Source organism: Seriola dumerili, unplaced genomic scaffold, assembly GCF_002260705.1.
Source record: "Seriola dumerili isolate Sdu_G_001 unplaced genomic scaffold, Sdu_1.0 BDQW01000674.1, whole genome shotgun sequence".
NCBI lineage: Eukaryota > Metazoa > Chordata > Actinopteri > Carangiformes > Carangidae > Seriola > Seriola dumerili.
In genome coordinates this window covers 299,376-312,789 of record NW_019174929.1, presented here as the reverse complement: position 1 = coordinate 312,789, position 13,414 = coordinate 299,376, and the positions used below count along the sequence as shown (strand labels likewise).

Sequence of the window (13,414 nt, the reverse complement as noted above, 5' to 3'; positions counted from 1 at the left end):
CTCCATCCCCTCCTTAATGGCATCCTTTCCTTCAGCTTTTACCCGTCTCCCTCTCTGTTTCAGCCCCTCCGTGTCTCTCCGTAAACAAGCAGAAGGCCAACAACTCTGTCCTCCAGCCGTCTGCCGCCATCCTGTTGCCATGGTGTATGGAGCATTGTTTGCTGGCCTCTATGTCGGGTTGCCATGGCAGGGCTTATTTGCCATATTAAATGTTTGGCAGCATTGTACAGATGCTGATGACAAACACCCAACATCCCACGTTGATCAATGAATCAGTTACTGATTAGAGGAGATGGGGCCGAGCCACTGATCTGTTTAACAACCATAGTTATAGATTTAATGTACAGCATGTCTTACATGCTGTAATTTGAAAAATGTAATGTATAAAACCAAACATTACAAACAACTGCAGAAAAAGCATAGTATAAGAAAACAAATATAAGTTATGTTTTGCCATTTAAATATGGGACGTGTGGGACAAAAGTGGGACTTTTTCTTATTTATTTAAAAACCTGCTCTTGTAGCTTTCGAAAACTGGTATGTGCTGTTTTGTAATCAGACAATGTACAACACTAGTGGAACAGTTCATTTTAACCTCCAACTATAATCTAATTTAAAGCATTCCCCAAATGAAGTGAATTTGTTTTCCTAATAATAAAAAATTATATTATAGTGTCTTGTAGAAGCTATCGATGTTCTGTTATGATGTTGATGCACTTTTCACATCTTTTATGTGATATGTTGTGCTTTGATTATTCCTGACAATATGATGACTGGCTGAGATGTTAAAAAAGCCTTCACAGTGGTGTGTGTTTACATGTTCGGTTCAGGTTGTTGGTGTTTGTGGAGGTCCTTCTCAAATAAGGCTTCAGTGTCTCTCCCCCTTGTGGTGAGGGGTAGGACTGCACAGTGGCCTTGATTTGTTTACTGTCTGGGTTTTACATGGCAAACTGATGTATTTCTCCCAATAAGACATAGAGGTAGATCTAAAATACCATGGGTGTCCTTTTGTCACCTCTGAATCGCCACATTGGACTTAGACTGATCACAAATAGCAGGCTTCATGTTTTCATGTGTTGCACTGTAAAAAGTAATAGATGTCAATGCTTTCACTTAAGTGTGCATGGCTGAAAAAATGCAATGCACATTTTAAAAAAATGTGCAAATGAGTAAAACTATAAGTGGACCGTATAACAAACCTAGTTAATTGCTATCTTAACTAATTCATTTCTATAAAATTTGTATTGTATTTATAGTTAACATAGAAAAAACTTAATGTTACACAACTTTGCACCAACTTCGACTGCTGTAATGTGTGAGGGCTGTCTGGTTACCAACAGATAATGTGGAAATGCTGCCAATTGACGTAGTTGCAGCTAGATAAGATCTCATAGCTCCATTGTAGACGCACCATGGTGGTTTTAGTGGTTTGCTTTTCTTCTTGTGCTTTCAGTGAAAGGCCTCGGTCTGCTGTCGCTAAAGCAGTGTGCATTAGCATACCTGTAGTAGAAAGTGCATCATGTGGTGCAGGAAATCCTTAATGTAAACTGTTACTACACTGTGTGTTTAGATAACAGGCAGAATAGACTCGCAGAAGCTCTGTCGCTCTGGTGCTGACCTGCCAGTGCCCCGTACTGAAAAGCCATGGGGCTAATGTGCTCAAAGTGGAGCACAGGTCAAAGCCTGTGCTCTTTCTATGTAAACACATTTCATATTCTCTGTTATGCAGCAACACATATACAACGATGACATTTGACTGACAGTTATTGTGTCTCTCTTGTGTTTTTTTCAGATGATCTTGTGGGACTGGGATCTGAAACACTGGTACAAACCACAGTATCAGGTCAGTGCTGTGTTTGTTTCAACTCGCATGTTTAAAGGTACATGAGCATGGTTCATTCAGGTAACACACAGCTCATACAGGTCTTCTCAGATAGAGTGGCCTCTGTATTCCACCTGCAGAGGCTGTCTATAAATCAACTCTTGTACATTCAGTTCTGTTCCTGATATTTGGTTTTTGGTTAGGCAAAATACACATTGTGTAAAACCTGGCATACAATGACCTTGGAATCGTTGTCATGCCACATTTTTTTATCTCACTCAGACATTCTTTGTCTTGTTTGAACTATTTGTGTAATCTATCAAAGAATTTAGCTCCCACAGACCAAAAGTCATTATTCCTTCCTGTTAGACAGGGCAAAGCCAGCCAGCACATTTTCCCCCATGAAACCTGTACTAAAAAAAGCAAGGATTACACTTATTTTGTGACAGACTGCTCTTACACTTTATGGGTATTATTTCACTTGAGATATTAGCATAGCACTACACATCTCATCTCATATGAGCTCTAGATGTAATGTGTTTTCCTTCCAAAATATTATAGTTGTTGTTACCTTTTCTGTTGTTTAAGAGGCTGTATTAATAGCAGAGACAACAGGAGAGGAATGAGGCAGGAGAGGAAGTTAGAAATAGTAACTATCAGCAGAGTCAGCTATGGGAAAATGGGATTCCTAAAAGAAATGAAGATGGAGCACACTGGAGTGTAGAGAGAGGTGGGGGATCCTCATCAGCATTGTGTGCCTGATGTTGTTGTTCCTACAACAGCACCACTATTCCAAACAGCCTTTTAGGTTAGTGGCATGAATCAGTAGATTAGCACCTGCCTGTTGTCCATATCACAGTAAACTCCAGCAGGAAACCTGTAGAAAACACTGTCTCAAGCCAAAAGCCAAAATTTTGGTTCTGTTTTCACATGGCAAGCAAACTGGCAGGGCTTTTCACAAAACTTTCCCACAAACATTTTGAAAACAGAGTACTCTGCGTGCATGCCAACAGGGTGTTGCACTGAAGTGCCTTTGCTTCCATGTATCCTAACCTGTGTGATGTATGTGTGCATATGACAGGGTGCAGTGAGCGGCAACGGCGTGGATCTTTCAGTCATCAACGAGGCCAGGAACTTGGTGTCAGACCTGCTGATGGACTCGTCTCTGTCGCCACACACCATCTCAGCTCTGCGCAGCATCTCCAGCCTCATGGGGACGTTCTCGGGCTCGTGCCGCCCCAGGGTTAATCCCTTTACCCCCTTCCCAGGTTTCTACCCCTGCGATGAGGTGGAGGACTCTGTAGAGAGGAGTGACAGGAAAACCATTAAGGTGGGTGCAAGCATTACTACTGCACCAAGCTAGTATGGCGTTACAAGCCTTTTCGGTCATAGTCCTGGGACTGAATGAATCTTAATATAGGAACTAACTCGGCCCTTGGTTGCACCTCCAGTACAGTAACTATGCAGCATTGCTGTCTGCCCACAGTGTCATGTGTTATGAAATATTAAGTGAATTAGTTAACTAGGTTTTTTTTTTTTATCTTTTTTGTTTTGAATTCTTCTCCTTTTTGTCCTATTTGGAATGACCAGCCCCCATCTGATGCACTTGACACTGATAACTATCACTGAGTCGTCCTGGGAAGGGCACTGACTGACAAGAGTCATGTAAAATGTCATTTATTTGACTCTTCAGATACCACAGCATCACATAGCAGTTACTAACACCATGAGAAAGGATTTTACAACTGTGGGAAGTTATTGTAGAAACAGTCATTTTATCTTCCATCTTAATGATCACAAGGTAGATAACAGGTTTACGCCATTCACAGGAATGGGAATCGAGCACCGGCTCCAAATTGTCTGAGCTATCACAATTGAATGCCTCAGAGCTTATCAATTTGTTTAATCGACGTTGGCATGTTTCTCTGACAGTTTACGCTCATTGCAAAACAATGACGTCAGACTCATGTTTTCTGCGCTACATGGGCTTAAATGCCAGGAATGCCATGTATTTGATCCTCTATGCACGAGTGCCACTGCTACCCAACCGAGAAGTACGTCCGTTACCAGGGTAACGTAATGTCCACTGTGTGTATATATATATATATATATATATATATAAAACAACATTAACACCACCCTGCATGGCTTAGCAGATGAACCTAAATGAAAACAGCAGTTAAACAGTGAATCTTTTTCCTACTCCGTCTCACATTGTGTTCAGACTCAGAGAGTTGCATTTTTGCCACACAGAAAATTGACTAGGAATCGTTGAGGGAACTGATAAAGAATTGGACCAATAAGCAGAATCGATAATGACAGTGGTATCAATAAAATCTTATAAATTCCCATCTCTAGGCATTCACATATTTGATTGGCCAAATGTGTTGTGTTGCCAGATGATGCTGAGCCAGGTTAAACTTTTTGACCACAAGACCGGCCTGAAATGAATGAGTGAGGCTGCGTTTTGTTGACACTAGTGGGTGAAAATGTTGTTTGACTCACATTAGCAACGTCTTCATTTTGTGTATAAAACATAAATCTATACTGGAGACTTCCTTTCCCAATCAGGGTTTGAGCAGCAGAAACAGCCTCCCCACCCCTCAGCCCAGGCGGAGTTCCACCTCCTCCACGTCCTCCGCACTCTCCCCTCTTGACTCCACCTCTTCACGCTGGGAGCGCAACAATGGCAAGAGACCCCACGCTGACCTCAACTTGACCAGGTACTGACACAAACACAACACAAACTTCACCACCCTTCAGAAACACATTTGGTCTTCAAAATTGCTCACACAATTCTGCCCAATTTTGGATCTGATTAATGGCTGTTCTTGCAAGATCTGAACAATGTGACTGTACTCCAGCTGTGGGAAACCAAGTCTGCTGTTTTTTCTTTGGTCAGCCTGAAAAAAGTTTTGAATGGTTAGCTTAGTGAGTTTTGAATAAGCATGAAATCATCTTCACTTTCAAAATAGTAATAGAAATGGTACACTTCATAGTAAACCAGGTCGCCTGTTTATTATTCATTTTTACTGAGAGGATCGCCTAACAAATGTAGCTTACCATTAGTTTTGAATAGAGAGGGCAGATTTGACAGTAAATATTGTTCTCTTTTTGCAGACTTTACTTTGGCCTTTGTTTATTTTACATCCTCATCATGCTTCAGTATATCAAAGCTATATCATATCAGTCGCCTCATGTTCCCTATGCTTCGATGTACTACAAAACATTTCATATGTCTGATTTGATACTTTTCCTCACAGCTGATTGGTGAAGAGGTGATTTTCTTGTTGTGAAAAATGAACATAAACAGCTGTGTTCAGGTTTGGACTGTTGCCTGTGTTGTGGTTTGAAGCTGTTTATGTGAGACTGAAAGGCCAAAGTTGGCTAGCTAACCCACAAAATCCTGCGTCATGGGGCAGAACAGAGGCCGCTGTCATCAGCTGAGAAACAACAGATACAGATGCTGTCACAAATTACAATGCTGCCTGTGCCTTTCATTGCCTGTGATTGTGTTTCTGCTGTCATCAAAATGCACCTGTAAACACAATGTGAGTTTCAGCCTATGCAGAGAAACCTAAAGCAGAGGGAAGCTTTAACATGTCGCAGGCTTGTTTCTCTTCTGAGTGTTATAATAATAATTGTAATAATAATACTGTTAACATGTACTGTTATTAAATCAGGTTTGTTCCGTAACTTTAAAAATGTGTTGCTATGTGGACACTGTAGGTGTAGTGTCTATTTTTGTCCACAGGATGGCAGTATAGGACTAGCTGTGATGGCTGATTAGCTGTTTTGAGTTTAAGATCGTCATGTTCTTTTTGTTTCAGAGACGTTAGAAGACTCATTTGACAGAGGATAGTGTAGCTTTGGAGTGTAGTGTTTTGTGCACTAGATGAAGCAAAACATCTGATTGTGAGACAGCTTCTAAAGAGTATTCTTTGTTGTGCAAAAAGTTGGGTGAGAGTTAAAAGTTATTTGAATGGGTGTGTTTTGTGCTTCAGTTCAGGTCTGTCCAATGGGCCCAGTGCAAACCTGCTCACCATTCCCAAGCAGAGGTCTTCCTCTGTTACCCTCACATACCATGCAGGGCCCAGGAGAGCAGGTGAGACATGAAACTTCCCGAAGACGCCACATTTTGGTTAATTGCAGATATTCTCACTTAATATTGTTTCTTTTTCTTTTCCTGCGCCCCCTTCATCCTCTCCAGGCACGTCTCCTAGCCTGAGCCCAGTCACCTCACCAAGCCACAGTCCCCCCGCAGTAGGTACGGCTTCTTCATCGTCACTCGTCACTCGATCGCCTGTGGAGTTCCCCGACACGGCTGACTTCCTGACAAAGCCGAGTGTCAACCTGAACCTGCACAAGCCCTTGGGCTACACCCTCAGCTCCCCCGATTTTCAGCAAGCTTTCCGTAGCCCCTCCTTCCCTCTCTGCACCAGGTGAGACCCGCTGTATTGAAGTGGCATGTTACTGTGTCATCATCCATCATCCACTCTTTTAGTCAGTGGTTATAACAATAAAGTCTTGTTGTGTCTGCCTGTCTGTCTGTTTATCCTAGCTGTGGTCGTCAGATGCTCAAAGGAGTTTCCAGCAGTGATACAGGGGAATCTCATCAACCATTTACCAGTGAGGCTCAACGCCGGCGTTCAGGTAAATATATCTACATATAATAAACATTATACAGTGTAATAGAGTGGTGTCAGATAAGTGCTATATAGTATTGGGGATTGAAAGAGAAACACTTCTGCGAGCAGTTTAGAGGGTTCATTCTGCTTTGTGCTGGAATCCAACAAGAATGCAAGTTGATGCACACAAACACAGGCAGAGGTGCAAACACACTGAAGTTATTAAGTAGAAAGTTAGGACTATATTAATAATCTTCAAATTAGTAAATGTAAATATACTATATACATGTAATTCACAAGTCCATTCAAAAGCTATTGCATTTTGTGCCTGCAACGTTGTCATTTAAATTCAATTCAAAACACATGAAAGTAACTTGTTAAAAAAAAAATAATAAATGTATCTCACATGTAGGTATGTGTGCATGTGCATGTGTTCATATACTCTTCCCTTCACTGTGCTCTGTGCACGCAGGAGGTGAAGGGCTGGATTTCACAGGTGAGCCTCTGATCAGGGAGGAGAGCGTCACGGAGGAGGTGTCTGGAGACGGGAGGCCAGACGTTGCAGGGAACCAGGGCCAGGCAGAGGACGAGAAGGAGAAGAGCCCGAGCAGCACAGACCAGCAGACTCAGGAATCAGAGGTGTGCTTGATCAGAGGGCTTCTGCTTAAAATATGACGGCCTGCTGCAGCACAGCACATGGGACAGTTATTCCATTTGTCTTTTTATTTCCTTTCCCATAAGCAACCACATCAACCCTGGCTGCCATAGTCACTTTTCAGGCTTTTAGCTCATACTTTTATCTAAACTTGCTTACAATTAAGCATATTTTAGGGATTCAGTTTTCATCATGAACACTTTGCTTTGAGAGTTGAAACTACAACAACTTAACTTTATTCTTTACATAGTAACATCAGGTTTCATTAGTTGACTAATCTTCCCTGTCATCCCACTTCATTCGGCAAACAAACTTTGTCATTGAACCTTTCCAGCCGTCCCAAATGCTTCATGATATGCTTCATTTGTATAACATCTTCCAGATATTCTTTGGTTAGTCTAGTCTATGTGCCAGACTATTTCAATATTTCTGTATCATGTGGGGTTTTTTTTTTCTCTTTTATTATCAAAAAAGTCAAATATTTATTCATATTTATTTACTTATCATGCGGGTTAGGGTTTGCATGTTCAGAATATTCTGTGTCAATGGAAATAATATATGTGCTAATCCGTACAGCTTGTGCATGTCCGTCTCCAGGGTGAGCAGGAGTTCAGACTAGATCCCATGCTGGAGGACCATGAGACGCTCATGGAGAGGATGAACACTTGGAACTTCCAGATCTTTGACCTGGTGGACAGAACAGGAGGGGAGACCGGAAGGATACTCAGCTATGTTAGTACAACAAGCACAAACCAGCCGTCTTCTGTAACTGTAGTATTATGTGCCTTAATGAATAGATAGATAAACAGTTCTGTTAAGTGTGACATTTTGTCTTTGCTGTCTTTATGGCAGCACTTGTAGTCTTGTAGTCTAAATTTAATATGCTGGTTATGTGAAGAGTTTAGTTTTGTGTGACCATTCAGATTTTGTCATTTTGGTGAACAGAGTCACAAGTGCAGTACTGGTACAGTTTAGTACAACCTGGAAAAGGTGATATGTTGTAACTGTAACATTATGCAGGTGGAGTTGGTGTGGTCTTTAATAATGACCCATCACATTAGCTCTTCAGCAGCAGTACAGTTTCCTAAAGGCTCCCAAGAGAGACCTGTTCTAAATAAGTGTCAAATCACAGACATACAGCATTGTAAATGTAATATACAACACTTCAATTACAATCATTACAAAGTTCAGTAAGTGATTACATTTCAGAGTTTCAGCGGACTGTGAACTTCTTGTCTCTGCATAATAATGTGCACACAGTTATTTTAATGCTTAATGTATTTTAATGTTCCACTGAACATCAGTGATGGTGCTGCTTACTTCGTTTTCTGACTGGTGTTTCAGTAACACTGGCTTGTGTTTCCTCAGGTGACATACACCCTCTTCCAGGATACGTGTCTGTTTGAAATTTTCAAGATCCCGGTGAGGGAGTTCATGACATACTTCTGTGCTCTGGAAAATGGCTACAGGGACATTCCCTGTGAGTGTTCAAGAAATTCTGAGATGGAACATGTTTGTTTGTTTTTGTGTTATCCCAGGATGTGCGTGTGTATTATTGGAGGAATCAAATAGCTATTGTGTGGCTGTGCTAAGATGTAGCTTTACTTGGACTGATTATCTAAAATTTCAAATTACCACTGGTGTACATGGTGAAATAGACTCATTAAAGCTCATTGTGGTTAAAAACATACAGATCATAACCGGGTCCATGCTACTGATGTGCTCCATGCTGTCTGGTACCTGACCACTCGACCAATCCCTGGGTTCCAGCAGATCCACAGTGAGCATGTGACAGGAAGTGACACAGGTAAACACCAGGGATACAGGTGGGCCCACAAACTCATTGGTCATAGATTATTGTTACAGTTTGTGGAGCACCGGTTGTAATCCAGACATACGGCTGCACAACATTCATTCAGCGTCTACTCACATTGCACTTATGGTGCACTGAATCAACTTCTTCTATGTCATCAAGAATTTTTTTTTTTTTTTTTTTTTTTTTTTAATAAACATGATTTTTTTATATACAGTTATTCCATGTTGCTTTCCCAGTCTATAAAAATATAATATATAAATATTTAAGATATATCTGACATGTAAAATATAGTCATTAATTACTTAAAAACATTGTGTCCTACCAATCCTAATGAACGACTTGTGGATGAAGTCAGTTTATTAGGTGGGTGAATGTGCATTGATAAGGATTTATGTCTGCAAAGTTAAACAGAACAGAAAAAACATATCTCTGGTTGATACTAAGGGTCAAATGGGCGTGGTGCATTTTTGATGCCTCAGGTTGGCTCACATTCACAAAACAATCTTACTAATATTCCTGAGTAGGTCATATAAGTTTTCCTCCCGAGAATAAACTTCTGCATTATTGGAATTCCTGAACGGAAAGAATCTTGCCTCCTACTTGCTGTAGAGATGAAGAGAAAGTTTTAGGCTTGCAATTAAAAATCATTACTTTAACCGAGGCGTTAAGACAAGAGATTTATTTTTTGCAACATCTTCTTTGGAAGATTTAGACAGATTTTGAGAATCCAGCACCAAATAAAGAAAATAAACTGTATTTTAAAGTGTGCCTACTCTTTATCCTTTCCTTCTGATAGCACCTGTTTGGAGGTGCGTATACTGCTGATCGACAGTATTATTCGCCTGCTCTCTGATGTCACCAATACAGTAATTCTGACTGATTCTGTTTGTAGCTTTTAGTAGTCTCTTCTTGGATGTGGCCTTTACTCTACAGAACACAGATGGCTTGGTTTAAAGATTCCCAGTCTCGTCTCTGCTGATAATATTTTAGCTCTATTAGAAATTATCAGAGGCTTATCCACTGACGTCTGCCACAGAGGCTGCCAGAACAGCTGTCATTTGATAAGAGGGGATAGAGAGGAGGGGATGAGAAAATGGCAGTGATATGAGAAATTGAGTAAAACAGTGAATAAATGAAAGTAGAACTGTGTGTGTGTGTGTGTGTGTGTGTGTGTGTGTGTGTGTGTGTGTACATGGCCATATTAAATTTAAGTTTCTCTCTGTCCTCCTTTTTTGCATTTAATCCAATTTCTGCTTAAATTGTGGAATAAAGGTTTTGCTTAATTGTGGGGAAAAGCTGCAGTTATAACATGTTTTTCCAAAGACACCAAAGGTCTACACTTTATTTTTCATTGACATCCACCTTGTTTTCTGTCACATTCCAGATTCAGATAGTGGGATCTCTCCAGGCAGGATATCCTACGCCTCCTCAAAGAGCTCCTCGATTTCAGATGACAGCTATGGCTGCCTGGCCTGGAACATACCTGCCCTGGAGCTCATGGCTCTTTATGTAGCAGCTGCAATGCACGACTATGACCATCCTGGTCGCACAAATGCCTTTCTAGTAGCCACTAATGCACCTCAGGTAAACCATCGCATTTATCGATACTTGAAAGTGTTGTTGATTGAATCAACCAATTTATTATAGCTCACTGGGACGCATAAGCACACTCATGTTTCCAGAATCAAAGGATCACATCTTCAAAATATGGGTTTATATGCTTACATGCGTCATAATGCAAAGCCAAGCTATACATAGTATGAATTAAAAAAACAATTAGCCTTTTAGGATACAAGGTCATTATCACTATTTGATGTAAAGGTGTTGTTTGATGTCCCGATCTCTACAAAGTGTGTCTCAAATTGAGATCATATACAAGATGAGCTCAACACCACATGGCCAGTTATTCCCATTGTGCTCTCATTGTGGTCAGTCATCTAAATGGCGAGTGAAAAGGTTAACTGTGTGTCCCAGTTTATATTTGCATTTTCACAACATGTGCATTGATAGCACTCACACTGTCTGTGTTTTGTAAAGGTCCCAGGAAAGTGGGTTAAAAGAAAGGAGAAGGAACCCTGAACCTATTGATTGCTAATGATGTTGACTACCGCCATTTCTGTTAAAACGTTCTTTCTTGGTATCTAATATCCCTGAAACCGCTTTTAACCTGCTTCTCCCTTCAGCTGTACTTGCGCTTGAGCGTGTTACCTTTCTTCTTTCGTAACCAAATACGCTCGTGTCCCTTTTATCTCATTTATGGAGTGCTTGCTATTTTTAAATCCATTACAAATTGTGTAACACATATGCAGACACATTATGTAAGCAAATTCATTATTGACATGTTAGCGGAAATTGTAGGAATCTTCTTAGTGTGCCATTTTTCCCACTCTCATCACATGGCTTTTCCCTCCTGTGCGTTGTAGGCAGTGCTGTACAATGACCGCTCAGTGCTGGAGAACCACCACGCTGCGTCTGCCTGGAGCCTCTACCTGTCCCGGCCCGAGTTCAACTTCTTGGTCAACCTGGATCACGTGGAGTTCAAGCGTTTTCGCTTCCTTGTCATTGAGGCTATACTGGCTACTGACCTCAAGAAGCACTTTGACTTCCTGGCTGAGTTCAATACCAAGGTCTGAGTGATATGATCAGAATAGATAATTATCTATTCATCGGTGCTGGCAATTATAGGCAAACTATTGATGGAAACTTTAGCAGGATCGTATGTTGAAATTTAGTGAATAGTACGCTGCATAATGGATGCAGAAAAAACTCTTTGACCTTTTGTAACAATCTTTATAATCATCTTTGTGTGTCACGACATGATCTGAGTCATGGATACGTGAGCGGAAACAATTTACAGCATGTGAGGTCAACTATCTTGGACTTACACTTTTGACCGTATGTCACAAGTCAGCAGATCATTTCATTTTGTAAATTATAAAGAAAGTATAGTAGGTTCCATGTGAATAAGCAGATGCTGGTGTCTAGCCAGTAAAGCAGTCCAACCAGATTTAAAGATTGTGTTAACTGTACTGAATTATATAAAAGCATCTCGCAGTCTGGAGTTTATGGATTTTTCACAGAGAAAACATGACATGCTCTCGCGTCTCCCACACTGTCAGTATGGCTGTTATTAAGTGCCTCCCGCTGATGACTGGGCTTTTATTATGTGTTACCGTGTCAGGATTACTCCAGCAGGTGGCATGCTCTGACGTTAACTGGCTGGCTAACTGAAGCTAGCCAGAGTAAACAGCAGTCAGCTATTGTCATGAAATGGCGCATTCACGACTCACATCATGTAGTGACTCAGATCGTGTAGTGACGAGGTGAACGGATATTACGCAGCATGATGAATGCAGAAAAAACAGTTTTACCAGTTGTAATAAGGCATCCATCTTTGTCTGTTTGCGAACAGGTGAACGATGTGAACAGTCCAGGAATTGATTGGACCAATGAGAACGACAGACTGCTGGTGTGCCAAGTGTGTATCAAGCTGGCAGATATCAATGGACCGGCCAAAGTCCGTGACCTGCACCTCAAATGGACAGAGGGCATCGTCAATGAGTTTTATGAGCAGGTACAGACTGCAGGCTAATGCTGCAGAATGTATTCAATCAACACAGACCATTCCTCTCTATCTACTCTCTCTATCTGAAAGCAATACTTTAAACAAGATTATATTCTCATGCTTTGTACCCTGAAGTAATCCCATTCCCACCGCAAACACCTTCAGATAGAACACATGACTTACACATTTGTATCTAATCAAGGTCAAACACAACAAAGAGAAGATGAACAGGAAAATGGACAAAAACAAAAAGCAGAGATGAATAATATTAGTGTCATCCCTGAATCCCTCTGTGGTGTATCCCTTTAAAGTTGCAAACTTTTAAAAGATGTAACAGTTAAAAGATGACTAGAAAAAAATCAGTGAAAATCTAAGGAGGGCCTTTCAGCTCAGTTCATTTCATAATTCACTCTCTAATGTTCCCTTTTGGAAATTTGTCTTTGCACAGAACAGAAACAGACACAATAAAACGTAACAAGTGTCAGTCAGAAGGTGTAACAGTAATATCATTCTGCTCCTCTGTGATTGTGCTGTAGTTTGTGTCTATGAGGAAACTTTAACCCTTATCGTTGTTTTTGATCCGCAGGGAGATGAAGAGGCTAGGTTGGGATTACCCATCAGCCCCTTCATGGACCGCTCCTCTCCACAGCTGGCCAAGCTACAGGAGTCCTTCATCACCCACATCGTAGGACCGCTTTGTAATTCCTACGATGCTGCTGGCCTACTTCCTGGCCACTGGATTAATGAAGCGGGATCAGATGAAGATGATGAGGAGGGGCAGGTGGACACGGACTCAGAAGAAGATGAGGATGAGGAAGATGAGTTAGAGGATGAGCTGGCACCAAGTAAGATTTGATACCTGGTCATTTAAGTAGTGTTACCTCACAGTTAAACCAATCGAGATTTTCCTAAACATATCTTTGCCTTT

The 13,414-nt window shown here is 41.0% G+C and overlaps 1 protein-coding gene across 3 annotated transcripts in view; it reads left to right on the top strand.

Annotated features, from left to right (window-relative positions):
* Nucleotides 1-13,414, top strand: part of pde3b (phosphodiesterase 3B) — a 41,200-nt gene that overhangs the window by 24,654 nt on the left and 3,132 nt on the right. For 2 of the 3 annotated variants that reach the window (XM_022765330.1, XM_022765328.1), the window contains exons 2-15: nucleotides 1,793-1,843; nucleotides 2,904-3,152; nucleotides 4,394-4,545; nucleotides 5,827-5,927; nucleotides 6,033-6,264; nucleotides 6,384-6,475; nucleotides 6,923-7,089; nucleotides 7,682-7,837; nucleotides 8,474-8,585; nucleotides 8,799-8,912; nucleotides 10,306-10,505; nucleotides 11,345-11,548; nucleotides 12,334-12,495; nucleotides 13,073-13,331. In XM_022765330.1, coding sequence (XP_022621051.1) covers nucleotides 1,793-1,843; nucleotides 2,904-3,152; nucleotides 4,394-4,545; nucleotides 5,827-5,927; nucleotides 6,033-6,264; nucleotides 6,384-6,475; nucleotides 6,923-7,089; nucleotides 7,682-7,837; nucleotides 8,474-8,585; nucleotides 8,799-8,912; nucleotides 10,306-10,505; nucleotides 11,345-11,548; nucleotides 12,334-12,495; nucleotides 13,073-13,331 — 2,251 coding nt within the window. The remainder of the gene's footprint in view (nucleotides 1-1,792; nucleotides 1,844-2,903; nucleotides 3,153-4,393; nucleotides 4,546-5,826; nucleotides 5,928-6,032; nucleotides 6,265-6,383; nucleotides 6,476-6,922; nucleotides 7,090-7,681; nucleotides 7,838-8,473; nucleotides 8,586-8,798; nucleotides 8,913-10,305; nucleotides 10,506-11,344; nucleotides 11,549-12,333; nucleotides 12,496-13,072; nucleotides 13,332-13,414) is intronic. The other variant, XM_022765329.1, reaches the window with a different exon arrangement.